Source organism: Lontra canadensis, unplaced genomic scaffold, assembly GCF_010015895.1.
Source record: "Lontra canadensis isolate GAN:19392208 unplaced genomic scaffold, GSC_riverotter_1.0 scaffold87, whole genome shotgun sequence".
In the NCBI taxonomy this organism is placed as follows: domain Eukaryota; kingdom Metazoa; phylum Chordata; class Mammalia; order Carnivora; family Mustelidae; genus Lontra; species Lontra canadensis.
In genome coordinates this window covers 5,596,735-5,615,051 of record NW_022631081.1, presented here as the reverse complement: position 1 = coordinate 5,615,051, position 18,317 = coordinate 5,596,735, and the positions used below count along the sequence as shown (strand labels likewise).

Here is an 18,317-nt window from a genome sequence, read left to right as displayed (position 1 = left end):
GCCACTAGTCTAGGGTATTTAACAGCAACCTTATTTAGCTCTTGGGAGTTCACGTGTCTGTCAGTCCAACCAGAAAAACTACACAGTATGTTAAGTAGGGAAATGGTAAAATAAAATCTTAAACTATAATAGGAGAGTAACCACAAGATGTACAGAGAATTCTGAGGGTACCCTAAGACTGAGGGCAAGTAATCAAAGAAGGACAAACTTGGAAGAGGGGAGACCTCCATAAGTTGCCATTTAGACTTTGTTGGAGAGGGTATAGTTGCAACCCATTGGATGTCTGGGTTGCTAAGGCCACAGCTAGGCAAGCAGGAAATAGCAACTTTGCAGGGTGCAGACAAGCTGAGGTAGGTGGGCATGCAGGGGAAGGGGATACTGCTTCGGATGTAAGTCCTGGAGCATGTGGTATTTCTTTCAGGAGGGCCACAGGAAACAGCCCTCAGGAAGTTGGAGTGCAAGCTTATAGCCTGGAGTGCCACGTATTTCCTGACACGGAAACATGTGACATGATCACCAGGCTAGGGTTGCCAGAGCACTGAAGGACTACATGCTCTGTCCACACAGCTAGGGCTGAGCCCACTCCAGATGCCCCTCCTTGACATCCCAACAAGCACGCACAGTGACGGGGGCTGGGGGGAGTTTACCAGAACCAGGAAGAGAAGCTCCTTTCCTCCTACAGTGTTGCCCCAGTGCCCTCTTCTGCCAAAGCTTTTAGCGTCACACTTACTGTAAAGAAGAAATGCGTTGAGAGTCCAAGATTCCATTTTCACAGAGTAGGTACTAAAAGGTACATTTTGATCTAAGAAGCAATAATTTGATAGCTGGTACATGCCAGTATACACCAGAAATATGAATGCAGTTCATTTGACCAAGAGACTGTCCTTTTAAGGAGAAATTTGAATAAATGGAAAAGTGGTATTTAACACAGTCACATGGAAGAATAAAGAAGCAAGAATAGAGAGGAAAATTCAGAAAAGGAGTGAAATAAGAGAGGTACTAATCCTGAGAGATATTAAAATATATTGTAAAGTCTCAGTAAATAAGAATGGTGTAGTGCCAGATCATAAACATACAAATTGATAAAATAGAAAGTCCAGAACTAGACACAAACACAGATTTAGTATGTGATCAAGGTGTCCCCTCAAATCAGTGGCAACTGGGTAGCCATTTTAAAAGTAATAAACTTGGGGCACCTGGGTGGCTCAGTGGGTTAAGCCGCTGCCTTCGGCTCAGGTCATGGTCTCAGGGTCCTGGGATCAAGTCCCAAATCGGGCTCTCTGCTCAGCAGGGAGCCTGCTTCCCTCCCTCTCTCTCTGCCTGCCTCTGTGTCTACTCGTGATCTCTCTCTGTCAAATAAATAAATAAAATCTTGAAGAAAAAAAAAAGTAATAAACTTGGTGGGGAGTGTTGCCTGGCTGTCTGTCAGTAGAACATGCAACTTTTGTTCTCAGGGCTGTAAGTTCAAGCCACATGTTGGGTATAAAGATTACTTAAAAGTAAAATTTTGGGATCACCTGGGTGGCTTAGGTCATGATCCCAGAGTCCTGGAATACTGACCCCCTTGTAGGGCTCCCTGCTCATTGGGTAGTCTCTCTCTCCTCTATCTGCCTCTCCCCTTTCTCGTGTTCTCTCTCGCTCACTCACTCTCTCTCTCAAAAAATAAAATCTTACAAAAATAAATAAAATCTTCAAAGAAATAATAAAGTTGAATCTGTATCTTAGACCTTTTACTAGAAGAAATTCCAAATGAATCAGATTTAAACGGAAACAAATCAGACTGTAAGAATACTTGAGGAAACCATAGGAATTTTTTTTTTTTTTTACATAAACTCTCCCCCCGCATGGCCCCAAGATCAAGAGTCACATGCTTCACTGACTGAGCCAGCCAGGTGCCCCTGCCCATAGGAAATTTCTAACTGGAGTGACTGCCTAGAATACAAAGTCCAGAGCCATAAAATAAAAGTCTGAGAAATATATTTCATAAAAATCTAGCACTTCTGCTAGAAAAAGAAATATCATAAAGTCACAACACAATTTGTGGGGCACCTGGGTGGCTTAGTCAGTTAAGTGCCTAACTCTATTTCAGCGCAGGTCATGATCTTAGGTCCTAAGACTGAGCCTTGGTTACGGGCTCTGCACTTGGTGGGGAGTCTTCTTGAGACTGCACCCCCCCCGCCCTTTTGCACACGTACACTCTGTCTCCAATAAAAACTTAAAAAAAAAAATCCACAGCTTCTAATTGACTAGATGGGAGGAGGCCTTTCACAATGTATACACATAACAGAGCCTCAAGATGTACACTTTAAATGTCTTACAATTTTATTTGTCAGTTACATGTCATAAAGCTGAAAAAAAAGCTGTAAAATTTAAAATTTTTAAGAAACCATAAACTCCTATCAAAAGGCTAATTTACATACATACACATGCTTGTGCATACAAACACACCAGAATTCTACAAATTGATAAGAGAAAATGAAAATCCCCACAGAAAACTGGGCAAAGGATGTGACTAGATAGACGGCCCACAGGTAAGGAAATGAAAATAGCTCTTACCCAAATGGAACAAATGATCATAACACCACATTGCTTGTTTGGAGGGCTGTATCAAAATTAGAAATGTGCAGACCCTTTGGATATCTAGGAATTTCTGATACAGATACACTTCCATATATAGGAAATGACGTGTATAAAACTCAACATCATAATAATGTCAGAAGACTAAGAAAAATATGGGCCTGATCAAATAATTTATGGTACATCTATTCAAAAGAACAGAATGCCATATAATCTTTCAAAAAACCAAGATGTACCATTTTAAATAATCGGTGTCTTAAGGTAATGTTGGCTAGAGCAAAAATTGTCTGTGGAATGCTGCCATTTGTATAAAACAGGAAATAGGAATTGTATTGTTTGTATTGTATTGTACTGTATTGTATAAAACAGGGAAATAGGAATTCTTAAGACTTCTTTGTTTTATATAGACCATTTCTGCAGCCATGTCTTTTATAAACATTTATAAATGAGGGATGTAATTGCTCAAAATGAGAATTTGAACCTCCCCCCCCAAATGCCTGATGTTTTGTCTTTGGCTGTATATAGAGATTTGTTCTCTCTGCCTCAGAATATAAAAGTCATTGTTACTCAAGCAGTTTGGTCACCTTAGGGATTCAATGTCCCTAGTCATTTTCTAGGCCAGAAAACAGGTGCCATCAAAAGTTGTTGCTGTATTCTGCTTAGCATATATATCAGCACATCTCAGCCTCAAGACCACACCTTACACAGAGAGTTTTCTCTGAAATTGCCTTCCTCCTGGTGCAAGTCATAAAAACAAATCAAGTGATGAGGGAGAGAGGACCCACCAGATGGGAAGACACTCAAATGTAGACTCTCGCCAAAACCACTCTGGGCAAGGTGGTCGTTCCTCCATAGAACATGGGCTTTTGAGGCAGACTGCACCATTCCAGTGAGTGAAGCCTCTCTGAAGAAGGCAGAGTTTGTTAAGGGCCAGAAATTCCAGAATCTGAGCTCTGTTTACCATCTTTCACCTCAGCGCAGAAATGACGCATACTGCCCTGATTTGCCAGTCAGAATGACTTTCACTTTCAGACTGCCCATCTGACATCTTTAATGTAGCAGTTGCTACCAGTAAGAAGCAGAGTAGCTGCTGTCTGTTGGAATGCCAGTGCTTAATCACTATTAAAAATTATATATGTGTTGTTATTTATGTGTATCTTCCATGAGCATGTTCTTCGCTGAATTGAAATTGAACCAAACAAAACCTCATAAGATTTTCAGAAACTAAAACATGATGCCAGAGTTAATTGACATGCTCTGCAGACTACTTTTCTTATCTGAATGACAGGTTTAAAATATACAGAAACATTGTGATTTGCTCTTTCATAATAGTTAATGTAAAAGTTATGCTCTCTGAAAATAAGTTTCTACTTAGATAAGTGTGGTGACCTGCAGCTATCCTCTTCCACATAGTAGCCAAAATGAACTGAGTATACTCAAGCAAATGAATAAAAGGGTGAATTTTATGGTATATGAACCAAGACTTCTCAAGGACTGATTAAAGTTCTGTAGCAGAAAATGTACAAGATGAGTGTAGGGGAGCTTGGCGGGCTCAGTCAGTTAAGCATCCCGTTCTTGATTTTGGCTCAGGTCATGATCGCCAGGTTGTGAGATTGGGCCCCACATTGGGCTCCATGCTCAGCATGGAGTCTGCTTGTCCCTCTCCCTTTGCTGCTCCTCCTGCTCGCTCATTGTTTCTCTCAAATAAGTAAATAAAATTTCTTTTTTTTTTTAAAGATGCATATAGAATATCTTTTCTTACCAGGAAATGCTAAAGCTTTCAAAGACTACTAAGGTCATATCAAATAGATCAGAAACCAGTTTGGAACTCCCATTGGCCACAGATGAAATGGTCTGAGCATTGAAAAGATTAAAGCATGGGGCGCCTGGGTGGCTCAGTGGGTTAAAGCCTCTGCCTTCTGGTTAAAGCTCAGTGGGTTAAAGCCCAGGGTTCTGGGATCGAGCCCCGCATCAGGCTCTCTGCTCTGCAGGGAGCCTGCTTCCTCCTCTCTCTCTCTGCCTGCCTCTCTGCCTACTTGTGATCTCTGTCAAATAAATAAATAAAATATTTAAAAAAAAAAAAGAAAGAAAAAGAAAAGATTAAAGCACAAGAAATATGTTTAAGTGCTATAGTTTATAATGACACTTTTAAAAAAAGATTTTATTTATTTGAGAGAAAGTGAGAGACCACAGAGGAAAAGGAAGAAACAGACTCCCAGCCGAGGAGGGAGCCCTGTGTGGGGCTTGATCCCAGAACCCTGAGATCATTACCCAAGCCAAAGTCAGACACTTAACTGACTGAGCCACCCAGACACCCCTACAATCCATTGGCCATATTTGGACGAGATTAGAGAACCAATTAATTGTTTTGGAAATCAGTAAATAAGGGGAAAGAACCAGGTATGATTTGTTTTTCCTGCATATGTTGTACCTCAGGATTACCAAGTAATTGATGAGCATGAGGTTTTTCAATTTAGACAGAAGAATTCTACCTAATGATTGGAGGAGTGATAGACTATCACCATGTATGACCCTAAAGAAGTAATAAATGTAGTCAACCTTTTTCAGTGGCTATTAGTATTACAAAAAAAGTCAACAACAGGTCCCTCATGATTTAAGTATATACCACCATCTAAAAATCTTCCTATCAAAACACCTAAATCTGATTATGCATCTATATCTAATCGTCGGTCTGTAGGAAATACCTATAGTAGTTCCCATATGTTTGGGTCAGAGGAACAGGTTAAATGATACTGTGTAGGTGTAATCGAGAAAATCTAGACTGGGGAAGCCACAGGTCAAACGACCTGGTTTCTTCACCAAATAAATTACAAAATGAAAAGGGAGACAGACAAAATAGAACACGAGTAACATACAAATTGAGATGGGTTTGATTGGGATTAAAAATTCCAGGGACCTGGGACACCTGGGTGGCTCAGTTGGTTAAGCAGCTGACTTCGGCTCAGGTCATGATCCCAGCGTCCTGGGATCGAGTCCCACATCAGGCTCCTTGCTCGGCGGGGAGCCTGCTTCTCTCTCTGCCTCTGCCTGCCATCTGTCTTCCTGTGCTCGCTCTCTCTCCCTCTCTCTCTGACAAATAAATAAAATCTTAAAAAAAAAAAAAATTCCAGGGACCTGTGTTTGGGAAAAGGGTAAAAATGATGTACTTCATTTTCTAAGTTAAAAATACTTACTGAAATTCTTGCCAACCACTAAAAAAGGAATGTATAATTTCCAAGCCAGTAAGGGGGGATAAAAAAGAGAAAGTAAACAGTCAGTCAAGGAGAAGAAAAACATTGAAAAGGTAGGATTAAAAGAAGCTGTAAAATATGATAACAGATACAAATACAGTTATATCATTGCCAGTAAGTATAAATGGACAAAATTTCATAAAGCTGAAAATTGGCAGCCTAGAAAAGAAAAATCTAGCTTGTGCTGTGCACATGAGCCATTTAAAACTCATTGCGGAAGGGCTGAAAGACCTCCTCTAGAACCCTCAGTTTGTTCGTCACAGTCCACAGTCTCTCATGGTTCGTCTCCCCCTCTGATTTCCCCCAACTCCCTTCTCTTCTCCATCTCCCCTTGTCCTCCATGCTATTTGTTATGCTCCACAAATAAGTGAAACCATATGATAATTGACTCTCTCTGCTTGACTTATTTCACTCAGCATAATCTCTTCCAGTCCCGTCCATGTTGCTACAAAAGTTGGGTATTCATCCTTTCTGATGGAGGCATAATACTCCAGAGTGTATATGGACCACATTTTCCTTATCCATGCGTCCGTTGAAGGGATCTTGGTTCTTTCCACAGTTTGGCGACCGTAGCCATTGCTGCTATAAACATTGGGGTACAGATGGCCCTTCTTTTCACTCCATCTGTATCTTTGGGGTAAATACCCAGGAGTGCAATTGCAGGGTCATAGGGAAGCTCTATTTTTAATTTCTTTTTTTTTTTTTTAAAGATTTTATTTATTTATTTGAGAGAGAGACAGTGAGAGAGAGCATGAGCGAGGAGAAGGTCAGAGGGAGAAGCAGACTCCCCAAGGAGCTGGGAGCCCGATGTGGGACTCGATCCCGGGACTGCGGGATCATGACCCAAGCCGAAGGCAGTCGTCCAACCAACTGAGCCACCCAGGCGTCCCTCTATTTTTAATTTCTTAAGGAATCTCCACACTGTTTTCCAAAGTGGCTGCACCAACTTACATTTCCACCAACAGTGTAAGAGGGTTCCCCTTTCTCCACATCCTCTCCAACACATGTTGTTTCCTGTCTTGCTAATTTTGGCCATTCTATCTGGTGTAAGGTGGTATCTCAATGTGGTTTTGATTTGAATCTCCCTAATGGCTAGTGATGATGAACATTTTTTCATGTGCCTGTTAGCCACTTGTATGTCTTCATTGGATAAATGTCTGTTCATATCTTCTGCCCATTTTTTGACATGATTATCTGTGTTTTGGGTGTTGAGTTTGAGGAGTTCCTTATATATCTTGGATATCAGCCCTTTGTACTGTCATTTGCAAATATCTTCTCCCATTCCGTGGGTTGCCTCTTTGTTTTGTTGACTGTTTCCTTTGCTGTGCAGAAGCTTTTGATCTTGATGAAGTCCCAAAAGTTCATTTTCGCTTTTGTTTCCTTTGCCTTTGGAGACATATCTTGAAAGAAGTTGCAGTGGCTGATGTCAAAGAGGTTACTGCCTATGTTCTCCTCTAGGATTCTGATGGATTCCTGCCTCACGTTGAGGAGTTTATCTTTCAGTGGAGAGGGGCGTCTGGGTGGCTTACTTGGTTGAGAATCTGCCTTAAGCTCAGGTCATGCTCCCAGGGTCCTCTGCTCAATGGGGAGTCTATTCCTCCCCTCTCCCCTGCTTGTGCTCTCACTCTCTGTCTCTCATAAATAAATAAAATCTTAAAAAAAAAGCGTGAATAACTTATTTTGTTCTCTTTTCAGGTTAAAGAAAAAGGAGTTTAGTTTAGAAGAAATCTATACCAATAAGAATTATAAGTCTCCTCCTGCAAACAGGTGGGTACATGAGTAGGAGTTAATAGACTGGGAGGGCTTCTGAAATGATCAATGCAAATCTCCAATCCTTTCACTTCAGAAAGGGTTTTATGTTCAGTTATTTTACTTCCCAGCATTTGGACCGGGGTTGGTGGTAGGATGGGACAGGAATGTGTGTTGAGTGATGTAGGTACAGAAAACGTCTTATTTCAATTTGTACTTGTGTTTTTAGCAAACATGCCAGCTCTCTTCTTCAGGACTAATAATGGTCAATCTTCAGATATGATTCCAAATACAGAACAAATTTCACTGGCTGCCTTTGAGTCTGAATTCAGTTTAAGTCAGGGAACATTTTTTAAATTCCTGTTATGTTCAGGTTGTAGCAAGAGAGTTTCTAGGATTTTATCCTGTAAATTGAACATTTGCTCTAAGACGTTTGTACAGATTATTCATTGCAGCAGTGCTAAATAATAGGAAAGGATTGGAAATAACTGAAAATATCCACTAATCTAGTTTTGATTAAATTGTAATCCAGCCTCATAATGGAATGTACTGTATAGCCATTAAAAAGATAAATCAGAAACAAACTGAGGGTTGCCTTTGGGAGGGAGGTAGGGAGAGGGTGGTTGGGTTATGGACATTGGGGAAGGTATGTGCTATGGTGAGTGCTGTGAAGTGTGTAAACCTGGCGATTCACAGACCTGTACCCCTGGGGCTAATAATACATTGTATGTTAATTAAAAAATAAAAAATTATTTAAAAACAACAAAAAAAAAGATGAATCGGGATCGAGCTGCTCAGTGAGGAGGCTGCTTCTCCCTCTCCCTCTGCTGCTCCCCCTGCTTGTGCTCTCTGTCTCTCATCGTCAAATAGATAAAATCTTTCTTTAAAAAAAAGTTATTAGCAAGTCAGAGAGGCACAGTGCATAAGATAGTGTATGTAATTTGCTACCATTTGAGTAAGAGGGAAAAAACTCAAAGTGGAAGATAAATGTCATGGGTCAACAGGCTACATGGCAAATTCAGCCAATGGCCTGTTTCTTTTCTTTCCTTTTTTCTTTTTTTTTTTTTTTAACAAAAATACACGAGAACAAATCTACACCTTTATTTACTTTTCATTCAATTTAAATCCTTGAGGGGTACAGCATCACACGGATTCTGTGGCCAATGGCTTTAGCAGGAAGGTTGCTTCAGAATTTGGCACGAACCATGCCGCTGTTTCCATGAGCACGAGTTACTTTTCCCCAGATTACTCTGGTTTTGTTTGGTTTGCCACCAGGAGTCACTGTGTTGTTCTTTGCTTTGTACACGTAAGCACATCTCTTGCCTAGATAGAATTCCGTTTCATCTCGAGCATATACACCTTCGATTTTAAGAAGAGCTGTATGCTCCCTCTGGTTGCGGAGACCCCGCTTATAGCCAGCAAAAATGGCCTTGGACCACAGCCTTCCAGACATTATTAGGCGTTTTAGAGGAGTCCTGTTCCCAGCAGGCCTCGACAGGCCCCAAGATGGCGGAAAAAGTCCTTTTTTTTTTTTATTATAGTCTATGAGCAAAGAATGGTTTCTACATTTTTTTTTTTTTGGTTTCTACATTTTTAAAGACTTGTTTAAAAACAAAAAGAAGAGTATGTAGTAGAGTCCTATGTGGCTTATTAATTTTAAAATGTTTACTCTGGCATTTTACATAAAAGAGCTCACCTCTGATAATAAATGCTTATTTATGTGTGTCTGTGCATTGAATGACTTTTGGGAGGATACACAAAAAAACTTGCTGGTGTTGCTGACAAGGGCTGGCCTTTTATTCTTTACCCTTTTGTCCAGCTGCAGTTTTTTCACTATGTGTTCATATATTACATACCCATATATATATATTTTCATACAAAAGAGAGAAATACTGGCCAGAGGAGACAGTTGAGTAAGTAGTTTTTAGTTGTTTTAGCCCCGGTTAACCAGAAGGGTTGGTGGCCCAGGAGACGCGCCACATGAGTCAGCGTGTTGATTGTTTTTTGTGCTTTGTTCTCAGGTGTTTGGAGACCATCTTTGAGGAACCTAAGGAACGAAATGGTACGCTAATCTCAATCAGCCAGCAGAAGAGAAAACGAGTTCTAGAATTTCAGGATTTTACCGTCCCACGAAAGAGGAGAGCTCGTGGTAAGGTCAAGGTGGCAGGCAGCTTTACCAGGGCGCAGAAGGCAGCTCTGCAGAGTCGGGAGCTCGATGCTCTGTTGATACAGAAACTAATGGAATTGGAGACATTTTTTGCCAAGGAAGAGGAGGATCAGGAGCGACCATCTGGTTGTTGAGAAGCAATTCAGTTTGGGGGTCTCAATTTTAGGTTTTCCAGGCTCCTTGGAAGAGGTTGCCTAATTTTGCCCTACCACCCAAACTACTCAAGATGCAGTCCATGGATTTTTACCTATTTTAAGGTGCAACCTTTTTAGGAAATGGTGAAGGAGGGTCCTCTACTTCTACTGCTGAGTATTGAACCTCAGGAATGCTCCCTTTATCCTAGAAATGGTCCTGAATGACATCTGGCCTCCTCCCCCCGCCCCCCACTCGCCATCCTCAGGAGGAGGACACAGCACACCTTCAGTAACACTAGGATTCCAAGGACTCACAGCATTTGCACGTCCGTGTGAAAGTTCTGCATTGTTTACGGTGGTGCTAGACCAAGATTATTTAGAGACATGGCCTAGGGAGGGGGACCTGGTGTCCTGTCCTGTGTAGTCACACCGGCTCATTTCAGTAGTTGAGGAAAGATGAGCTGTTGTGTTTCCTAATCCTCTGAGTCTGTCTGCCTAGAACCATGTGTGCGTGCGTGCGTGTGTGTGTGTGTGTGTGGCTTTTTCCCATCATTTTCTCCCCTCTGTGACTGTGGGTCACTAGTGCCAGAGGAGCCCGTCCAGGCCCCATTCGAAGTAAGTTGCACTTTTTAATGTTGTGGTGTTGATTATTTTCATTTGTTTTATTTCCTTTTTTTTTTTTTTTTGTATTATTGCTGCATGTTTGGAGCCTTTAAATGTGATTTTAAAACAAAATTTTTAAGACACCAAGGAGAAAGACAATACACATCTTCAGAATATATGACAGGCATTTGACCCAGTGTATCAGTGCATGGTTTGGGACAATGGAGAGACATTTTTCCATCATGTGTTTCAAGCAGCCCCTTCCCCATCTCTACCTTCCAGTGTAACTCGTTAGAGGGAGTACTTTTTCATCTGGGTTCTCATTCTTGCTCGTTAAGTTGATGTGTTTATTTTAATGATGGGAGGAAGAGCAGGTTTTCCTCCCAGCCATTTAAAAAATATGAATGTTGGGTGTGGTCTTAATGGGTTATATCCGAAATGGTAGTATATAACAAAATTGGGCATAACAGCTCAGGCTGTGATAAAGGTCAACCCAGAGTGTGCTCCAGAAGTGGGGAGTGAGACAGAGCATGGTTCAGACCCAGTGATGCATCCTTGTGGTGGGATCATGAAATTCTACCACCAGCCCTCACTGAGGACACCATCGTATTTGGGGCTGTGTCAAACCTACTGGAAATTTTGTGGAGTGCCAGAGTTAGCAGTGTCCTTTATATGGGCCTGCGGGAATCCGTGGCTTAGAAGGACACTATATGGGTCAGCCAGGCCCAAAGGTGTCATTCCTTTTCCACTTAACTCCTGTGTGCCCTTGCCTTGCTTCCCCCTACCTCCTTCCCTTGTGTTTTATCTTTCTTTCTCTCTTGCTCTCAAAACTAAAGTTCAGAGAATTAACATTCCTTGGCTGGTGAGTGAGATGCGACACCCAGCCTCAGGACACTGGTCACCTCTTCCCGTTCTCCTAGGAGCCTCTGCTGGGAAGCATCCGCCCCTAGAGACTGTCAGAACTCCAGAGATATTTTCAAAGCCAGTCTGTTAGAGAAGAATGAGTGGTGCCGTCCTGGAGTGTGTCTCCTAGGGTTCCTTTGTCTCCCCATTTGTGAGTGGATGGAGAGATGGGGTGGGGGCGGGGGGTCTCTATGTGCCTTTCCTTTGCAGGTTGACAGTCTATGCTGCACTGGAGCAGAAGAACTGACATGAGCAAGAAAAAAAAAAGTGCCACGTCTGTCTTCTAGGCCCACTGCCTCAGGCATAGCATTTAGTAAGTGAGATACATACTTGGTGACCACAGAGGCTTCTAAGGCCTTGGCCAAATAGCATTAGAAGAGGGCCACACTTCCACACTGGCTCTGAATGATATGAACCAGATTCTGTCGTTCTATATCCGCTTTGCCCAGACTGTATAGACACGACCTGTGTTTCACCTCAGTACCTCTCCCTTCCTGGGACAAGGTCCTTGGACACTAAATGCTTCTCTCTTTTTGCCTAAAGGAGTGGGATTAGTAATCCATTGCATCCTCCAACAGATGTTTTTAGGGAGTGCTGCTGGACAGCGTGCAAACTCCCAGCAACTCAACAGAGCCCTGTTTGCCAGCTCCATTGCCAGTGTAGACGAGTTAGTAATGTGGCAGCCATGTCATCTACCAGACTGAAGTTGAGTGGGCACAGCTGTGGCATCACCACCATTACAGAAACACAATTTCAAGTTTGCGCTTTATAGGCATGGCACTTGGAAGAGCCAGGAGCAGTGATTTGGAACACTGGAGGGATGGAGGAAGTGAGGCCTGGGCTCTCTCCTTGTCCTGGCCATGTGGGAGAGAAGCAGCTCTGAGGCAGCCCTGCCTATCCTTGAAAATCTTGGCCTGACCCCTGACTAGGGCCTTTCCCCTGCTCCAAAGTTAAGAAGGGGCCCCCATTGCAAACTTGAAATTGCTTGCCTGAAGTCGACGCATCAACTTCTAACCATGCTCAGCCAACCTGTTTTAGCATCCATTTTCATCATTGGCCTGGCCAGCTTCAATGCTTTCTGTGGTCCTCGGAGCCTGTGGAAGCTGCCTGCAATGGGAGGCATTAGTCGGTTGCTGGCACACCACCTGGCCAGAGCTACTGGAGGTCTCCTGGGTTGGAGGCTGGTACAACTTCTGAGTATGGGGACTTCCTACCCCAAGTGGTGGGAAGTTACAATTAACATGATTTACTCAGCTATAACTCAACTCCAGAGGTTTAGTGTTTTTAATACGGGAAAGAGAGGAGAAATCTCAGGTCCAATCAGGGTTCTGCCCATCAGCTTTTCACTGAAACTTCAAAGATGGGTTGTTGTTTTGTTTTTTGGGTTTTTGTTTTTGTTTTTGTTTTCCCCATCTTTCAGTTTATAGCTACATTTTCCTCTCATCTGCTCCCCACCCACTTTCCCCTTCTCTTTTGGTCACCTTTCCAGCTTCATTTTTCCATTCGTTTAAATGTACCTCATCACCTATTCAAGCAGATTATGTCCACTTTTTCTTAGTGACCTTACTCTAAGAGCTACAGCTGAGGGAGGTACAATGGAAAGACATGTAGCGTTTGCCTTACTTGGAGCCTGAAGAGCTTAGAAACTCATGCTGTGAATCCCAAAACTCAGCGCTCCTTCACGAGCTGTGAAAATCATGACACTTTGTCACAGTTTTGCCTGAAAGGGTCTTTTGCGTGGGCACCAGAGCCAACCTGAGGTAAATTCCAGATCTTACCATCTGGGCATGATCCCTCCCCCCAGGGTTCACTCCCTGCCCACCAGACTGAGAGCCTGTGGAGTGTGCGGGACTAGGGCAGCAGAGCCAAGGCATTGGCACAGCCTAATGGAACGGCACAGCCAGCGCTCCATCCCCAGGCTGGGATTCCATCTCATAATTCCATGTATAGTAAGATCTGCGAAAGACCAACTTTTAGTCAGTGATACTTTTCTCCCACCACCCGAGGGAGAAGTACCCAGTTGGTGCTTTCTTTAATTCCCTTGTTTTGTTTTGTTTTGTTTTGTTTCTGGAAGCTTTTCCCCTGGTATCATGGAAAGGACCTCTTAAACACCACATTGTGGGTGGCTGTATCCAAAGTCTAAATAATTGGCCAGAGGTATGGAATAGCCTTTCCTGGATTCATCCACGGGAAGGGCGCCTTACCACAACTGCACTTCTTAATGTAAACAGCTGACTTCGGAGGAAGGCTTAGTTTCACAAAAATCAAAGTTTCACATTATCATTTAACTAGAAATGGAGCAGCAAATGCTAATTTGATTATAAAGTGAGGGTCCCCATAAAGCCCTCCATCTAGCACAGCATATTCTCAGATTTGATGCTTGTTCATTGTGTGTCTTCATGAGCCCCTCCCTGGTGCTGAATTGGCTTTGAATTCCTGGTGAGAGGCCTCAGCATCTCCTTGGGCTGGTCTGGGCCAGTAAATCGCTGCCTGAAGTGTTTATATATTATCATGGTCAATAGTTCAGTGAAATTTGTACATTTTTGGTAACATTGGCATACAAGATGCCCCTGCAGTTCCTTTTCTGTTTGGTAGTTTGTGACTCTAAAATTCCCACTGTTATGTGTGTTAATTTATGAAAATAAAATTTTTTTTGAAAACCTTTCAAATAACTCTCAAGACTGTTATTTCATCCTTTTGGAAAAAAAAGTGGGGGGACACTTGGGTGGCTCAGTTGGTTAAGTGTCTGACTCTTGATTTTTGGCTTGGGTCATGATTTCAGGGTTGTGAGATCAAACCCCACGTGGGACTCTGTGCTCAGCATGGAGTATGCTTGAGATGCTCTTTCTCCCTCTGCCTCTGCTTGCTCGCTCTCCCAAAATAAATAAAATCTTTAAAAAAAAATTTTTTTTTTAGTAATCTCTACACCCAGCTTGAGGCTCAAACTTCAAACCCCAAGATCAAGAGTCACATGCTCTACCGGCTGAGACTGCCAGGCACCCCTCTTATTTTGTTCTTACAGCTTGGTAATAGATTAAAATTTTACCTCTAATGTCGTGAGTTTTCACCATTTTCTGAAGACTTCCCCAAGGACTCTTGCTTTGGGTGAACTTCTGATTCTGCAGTGAACCTTTGAAATTTTATTCAGTGGGGGACACCTGGGTGGCACAATTGGTTGAGCATCCAACTCTTGGTTTTGGCTCGGATCACGATCTTGGGGTGGTGGGATCAAACCCTGCATCAGGCCCTGTGCTCAGCCAGTAGTCTACTTCTTTCTCTCTCCCTCTGCCCCTCCCTCCTTGAGCTCATTCTCACTCTTTCTCTCTGAAGTAAATAAAAAAGTCTTAAATAAAATAAAATTTACTCAGTGGTAACAAATTATCTTGAGAGAGAATTTGGTATTTGGAAACCACTGAGACTCTCATATCTGAGTCATACCAAGTGGGGTAGGGTTGCTGAGCAGTATTTTAGGTGTGATGGGTTTTTAAATTAATATATAATGTATTATTTGCTTCAGGGGGCAGGTGTGTGAATTGTCAGTCTTACACAATTCACAGCACTCATTAGGTATGATTATTTTTCATTTATTTTTTTAAAAGATTTTATTTATTTATTTGACAGAGATCACAAGTAGGCAGAGAGGCAAGCAGAGAGAGAGGGGGAAGCAGGCTCCCTGCTTGCAGAGAGCCCGATGGTGGGCTCGATTCCAGGACTCGGATCATGCATGACCTGAGCCGAAGGCAGAGGCTTAACCCACTGAGCCACCCAGGCGCCCCTAGGTATGATTTTTAAAGATTTTATTTATTTATTTATTTATTTATTTATTTATTTATTTGTCAGGGAGAGAGAGAGAGAGAGTGCGCACGGGAGAACACAAGCAGGCAGAGGCAGAGAAAGAAGTAGGCTCCCCACTGAGCAAGGAGCCCGATGCGGGACTCGATCCCAGGACGCTGGGATCATGACCTGAGCCGAAGGCAGCGGCTTAACCAACAGAGCCACCCAGGCGTCCCATAGGTATGATTTTTAAATAGTGCACCTTGTTTTCTCATTTGGCAGAGGGGCAAGAAAGCAGTTACAAATTCAAGTCAAATATGTTTCAAATACTAGCCTATAAGGGTAAGAGCTTGACTTGCTAATGAAACTAGATAGAATATAAATAAGTTCCTTCATTTACTATAAAAAGGGTCTTGCCTTTTATCACATCCTCCTATCCATCCATGAGTTAGGCTGTGAGTCCTCCATTCTCAGCTCCCTCTTTCCTCCAATGGCAGCTAGCAGATGACTGAAAACATGGCTGTCTAACACACCAACATGTCCCAGAGAGAAGCATGATTTCTGAGGATGTTCTTTCTCTGTCCAGAGGAAAAGCAGTGCCCAGTGTCCCTTCTTAGCTTTTTCTAATTCTTGGGCTTCTACAACACAATTCCATCCATGTAGTCTTTTACATTTGGGGAACATTCTGCCTTGCAGCTGTGCTTCTGTTAGTTTTCACAATTACTTGAGAAGAGTACTCCTACACATTTTCTTTGTTTAGAAGGGAGAGACTAATAATCTATTAAGTGTTCTTTCTTTAGCGAATCCCATTGCAGAATCTTAGGTTGGTAGGGCCTCCTGAGAATAAGGACTGGCCCATGCTGATTAAGAATCCTCTGTGGTGGGGCGCCTGGGTGGCTCAGTGGGTTAAAGCCTCTGCCTTCGGCTCAGGTCATCATCTCAGGGTCCTGGGATCGAGCCCCGCATCGGGCTCTCTGCTCCGCGGGGAGTCTGCTTCCCCCCCCCCCATCCCTGCCTCTCTACCTACTTGTGATCTCTGTCTGTCAAATAAATAAATAAAACCTTTAAAAAAAAAAAAAAAAAAAGAATCCTCTGTGGCGTCCTGCCCTGTTGCAGTGACAGACACCTCATCTCTGCAGTTGCTTCTGGGACTTTTCTCGAGAAGTGTTATAGAAAATTCTAATTTTAAGATTTTTTTTTTTTACTTTGTTTGACAGAGACCACAAATAGGCAGAGAGGCAGGCGGAGGGTAGGGGGAAGCAGGCTCCCTGCTGAGCAGAGATTCCCGACGTGGGGCTCGATCCCAGACGTGGGGCTCGATCCCAGGACCCAGAGACCATGACCTGAGTGAAAGGCAAAGGCCCAACCCACTGAGCCACCCAGGTGCCCCAGAAAATTCTAATTTTTAAGCAACTTCCAAGGTCATGGATGAGTCATAACATCTTATACTTCCAGTGTCTTCTCCCTTTAAATTGAGGAGATAGAAGCAGTTTGAATAGAACTTACATACAGACCAGGCATGCTCCTACTGTATGATACATTCACTTGATTTGCTATCTCCAGGGCCCAGAATGTTCTCCCATGTTTCTATATGTTCCCTCAGATCTTTGCCTTCCCAGATCACCCTTCCTAAAGGTGTATCCCCACCCATTCTGCATCACCATTATGTACTTTATACTCTACAGCACTTATTATAACTTTGTACATACTCATTCCTGTAAGGTAAGCTCCTTGAGGTCAGGAACTTTGTTTTATTCACCCTGGGCTCTCCTGGCTCCTGAAGCACCTTAAACAGCCCCTCACATATTATGGGAGGAGCTGCATAAACATGTCATGGGTGAAGGAATAGGCTGCTTTCACAAAACTTCTTGTCGCACAGACCTGGTGAAGTCCTTTTCAACCCCCTGACTCTGGCTATGTGAAGACCCTGTAATTGTTCCCTTCAGTGACTCTTCAAGGGACCCAGCCTGTGGCTACCCAGATACAAAGGGTAGAACTGGTCAACTTTTCCTTTTCTTTTCTCTCTTTCTTTTCTTTTTTTTTTTTTTTTTTTTTTTTTGTTAAGATTTTATTTATTTGACAGAGCGCACAAGCATGGGCAGTGGCAGGCGAAGAAGGAAAAGCAGACTCCACTGAACAGGGAGCCCGCTGTGGTACTCCATCCCAGGACCCTGGGATCATGACCTGAACCCAAGGCAGATGCTTACTGACTGAGCCACCCAGGCACCCCTGGTCAACTCTTCTGATGCCCAGCTCTGCCCAGCTCTGCCCAGCTCTGCCCAGCAGTGCCCAGCTCCGGCTGCAGCCACACCTACAGCTGGTCTCACGCCTTCTGATTGGCTGTAGCTCATAAGTGGGGAGGGGCCAGTTGAGTTAACCCATTGCGGAGGCAGCAGGCAGAGGGGTCAACAATCCGGGAGGTGGTACCTGCAACCGAACCTGGACACTGCATCCCTGGCCCAAGGACATAAGTGTGGGGTGCTGGAAGGCAGAAAATCCCATGCATAGGAATCGTCTTGGGAATTTTTCTCCTTTTCCTTTTGCATTTTTTTTTTTAAAGATTTATTTGAGAGAACACAAGCAGGGAGGAGGCGGAGGGAGAGGCAGAATCCGACTCCCCGCTGTGCAGAAAGCCTGATATGGGACCTGATCCCAGGACTCTGATATCACGACCTGAACTGAAGGCAGACACTTGACTGACTGAGCCACTCCGGCGCCCCATTCTTTTGCATTTTTAATCTCAGAATCTTGAAGATGGTGAAATGGTTCCTGAAATAGTGCAAATAGAGAAGTAAATTCCCAAAGCATTGCAGCAGTTGATGAGTCTGGCTGCCTTCCCCTACTGCTGCCTACAAAAGCCATCTTTGTGAAACACAATTTCTTGTCAGAACCACCTCTTAAAATCTCTTCATGGCTTTGTCCTCACACCCAAATAAAGATAATAACTGCCATTTACTGAGCCCTGCCCAAGGGCCAAGCATTTTGTGCTATGTTCTCCTTGAATTCTCACAGCAACTTGTAGTAAATCATTGTAATCCCCATTTTGTAGATGAGGAAACGGGCCTCCTCCTGACTGTGAGGCTGTGTTATCAAAATCAGCATTTCTGCCCACATCGTCCTCTCCAGCCTCATTCCCTTTTGAATCAGCACCCTGAATTT

General features: G+C 43.2%; 1 protein-coding gene and 1 pseudogene across 8 annotated transcripts in view; one reads left to right on the top strand and one right to left on the bottom strand.

Moving 5' to 3' along the window:
- Nucleotides 1–14,053, top strand: part of PRR14L (proline rich 14 like) — a 61,836-nt gene extending 47,783 nt beyond the window's left edge. For all 8 annotated transcript variants that reach the window (XM_032883209.1, XM_032883207.1, XM_032883206.1 and 5 more), the window contains 2 exons: nt 7,524–7,595; nt 9,599–14,053. In XM_032883209.1, coding sequence (XP_032739100.1) covers nt 7,524–7,595; nt 9,599–9,878 — 352 coding nt within the window. In that variant the 3' untranslated portion in view covers nt 9,879–14,053. The remainder of the gene's footprint in view (nt 1–7,523; nt 7,596–9,598) is intronic.
- On the bottom strand, nt 8,657–9,056 carry LOC116882686 (annotated as a pseudogene).
- Nucleotides 14,054–18,317: the final 4,264 nt, after the last annotated feature.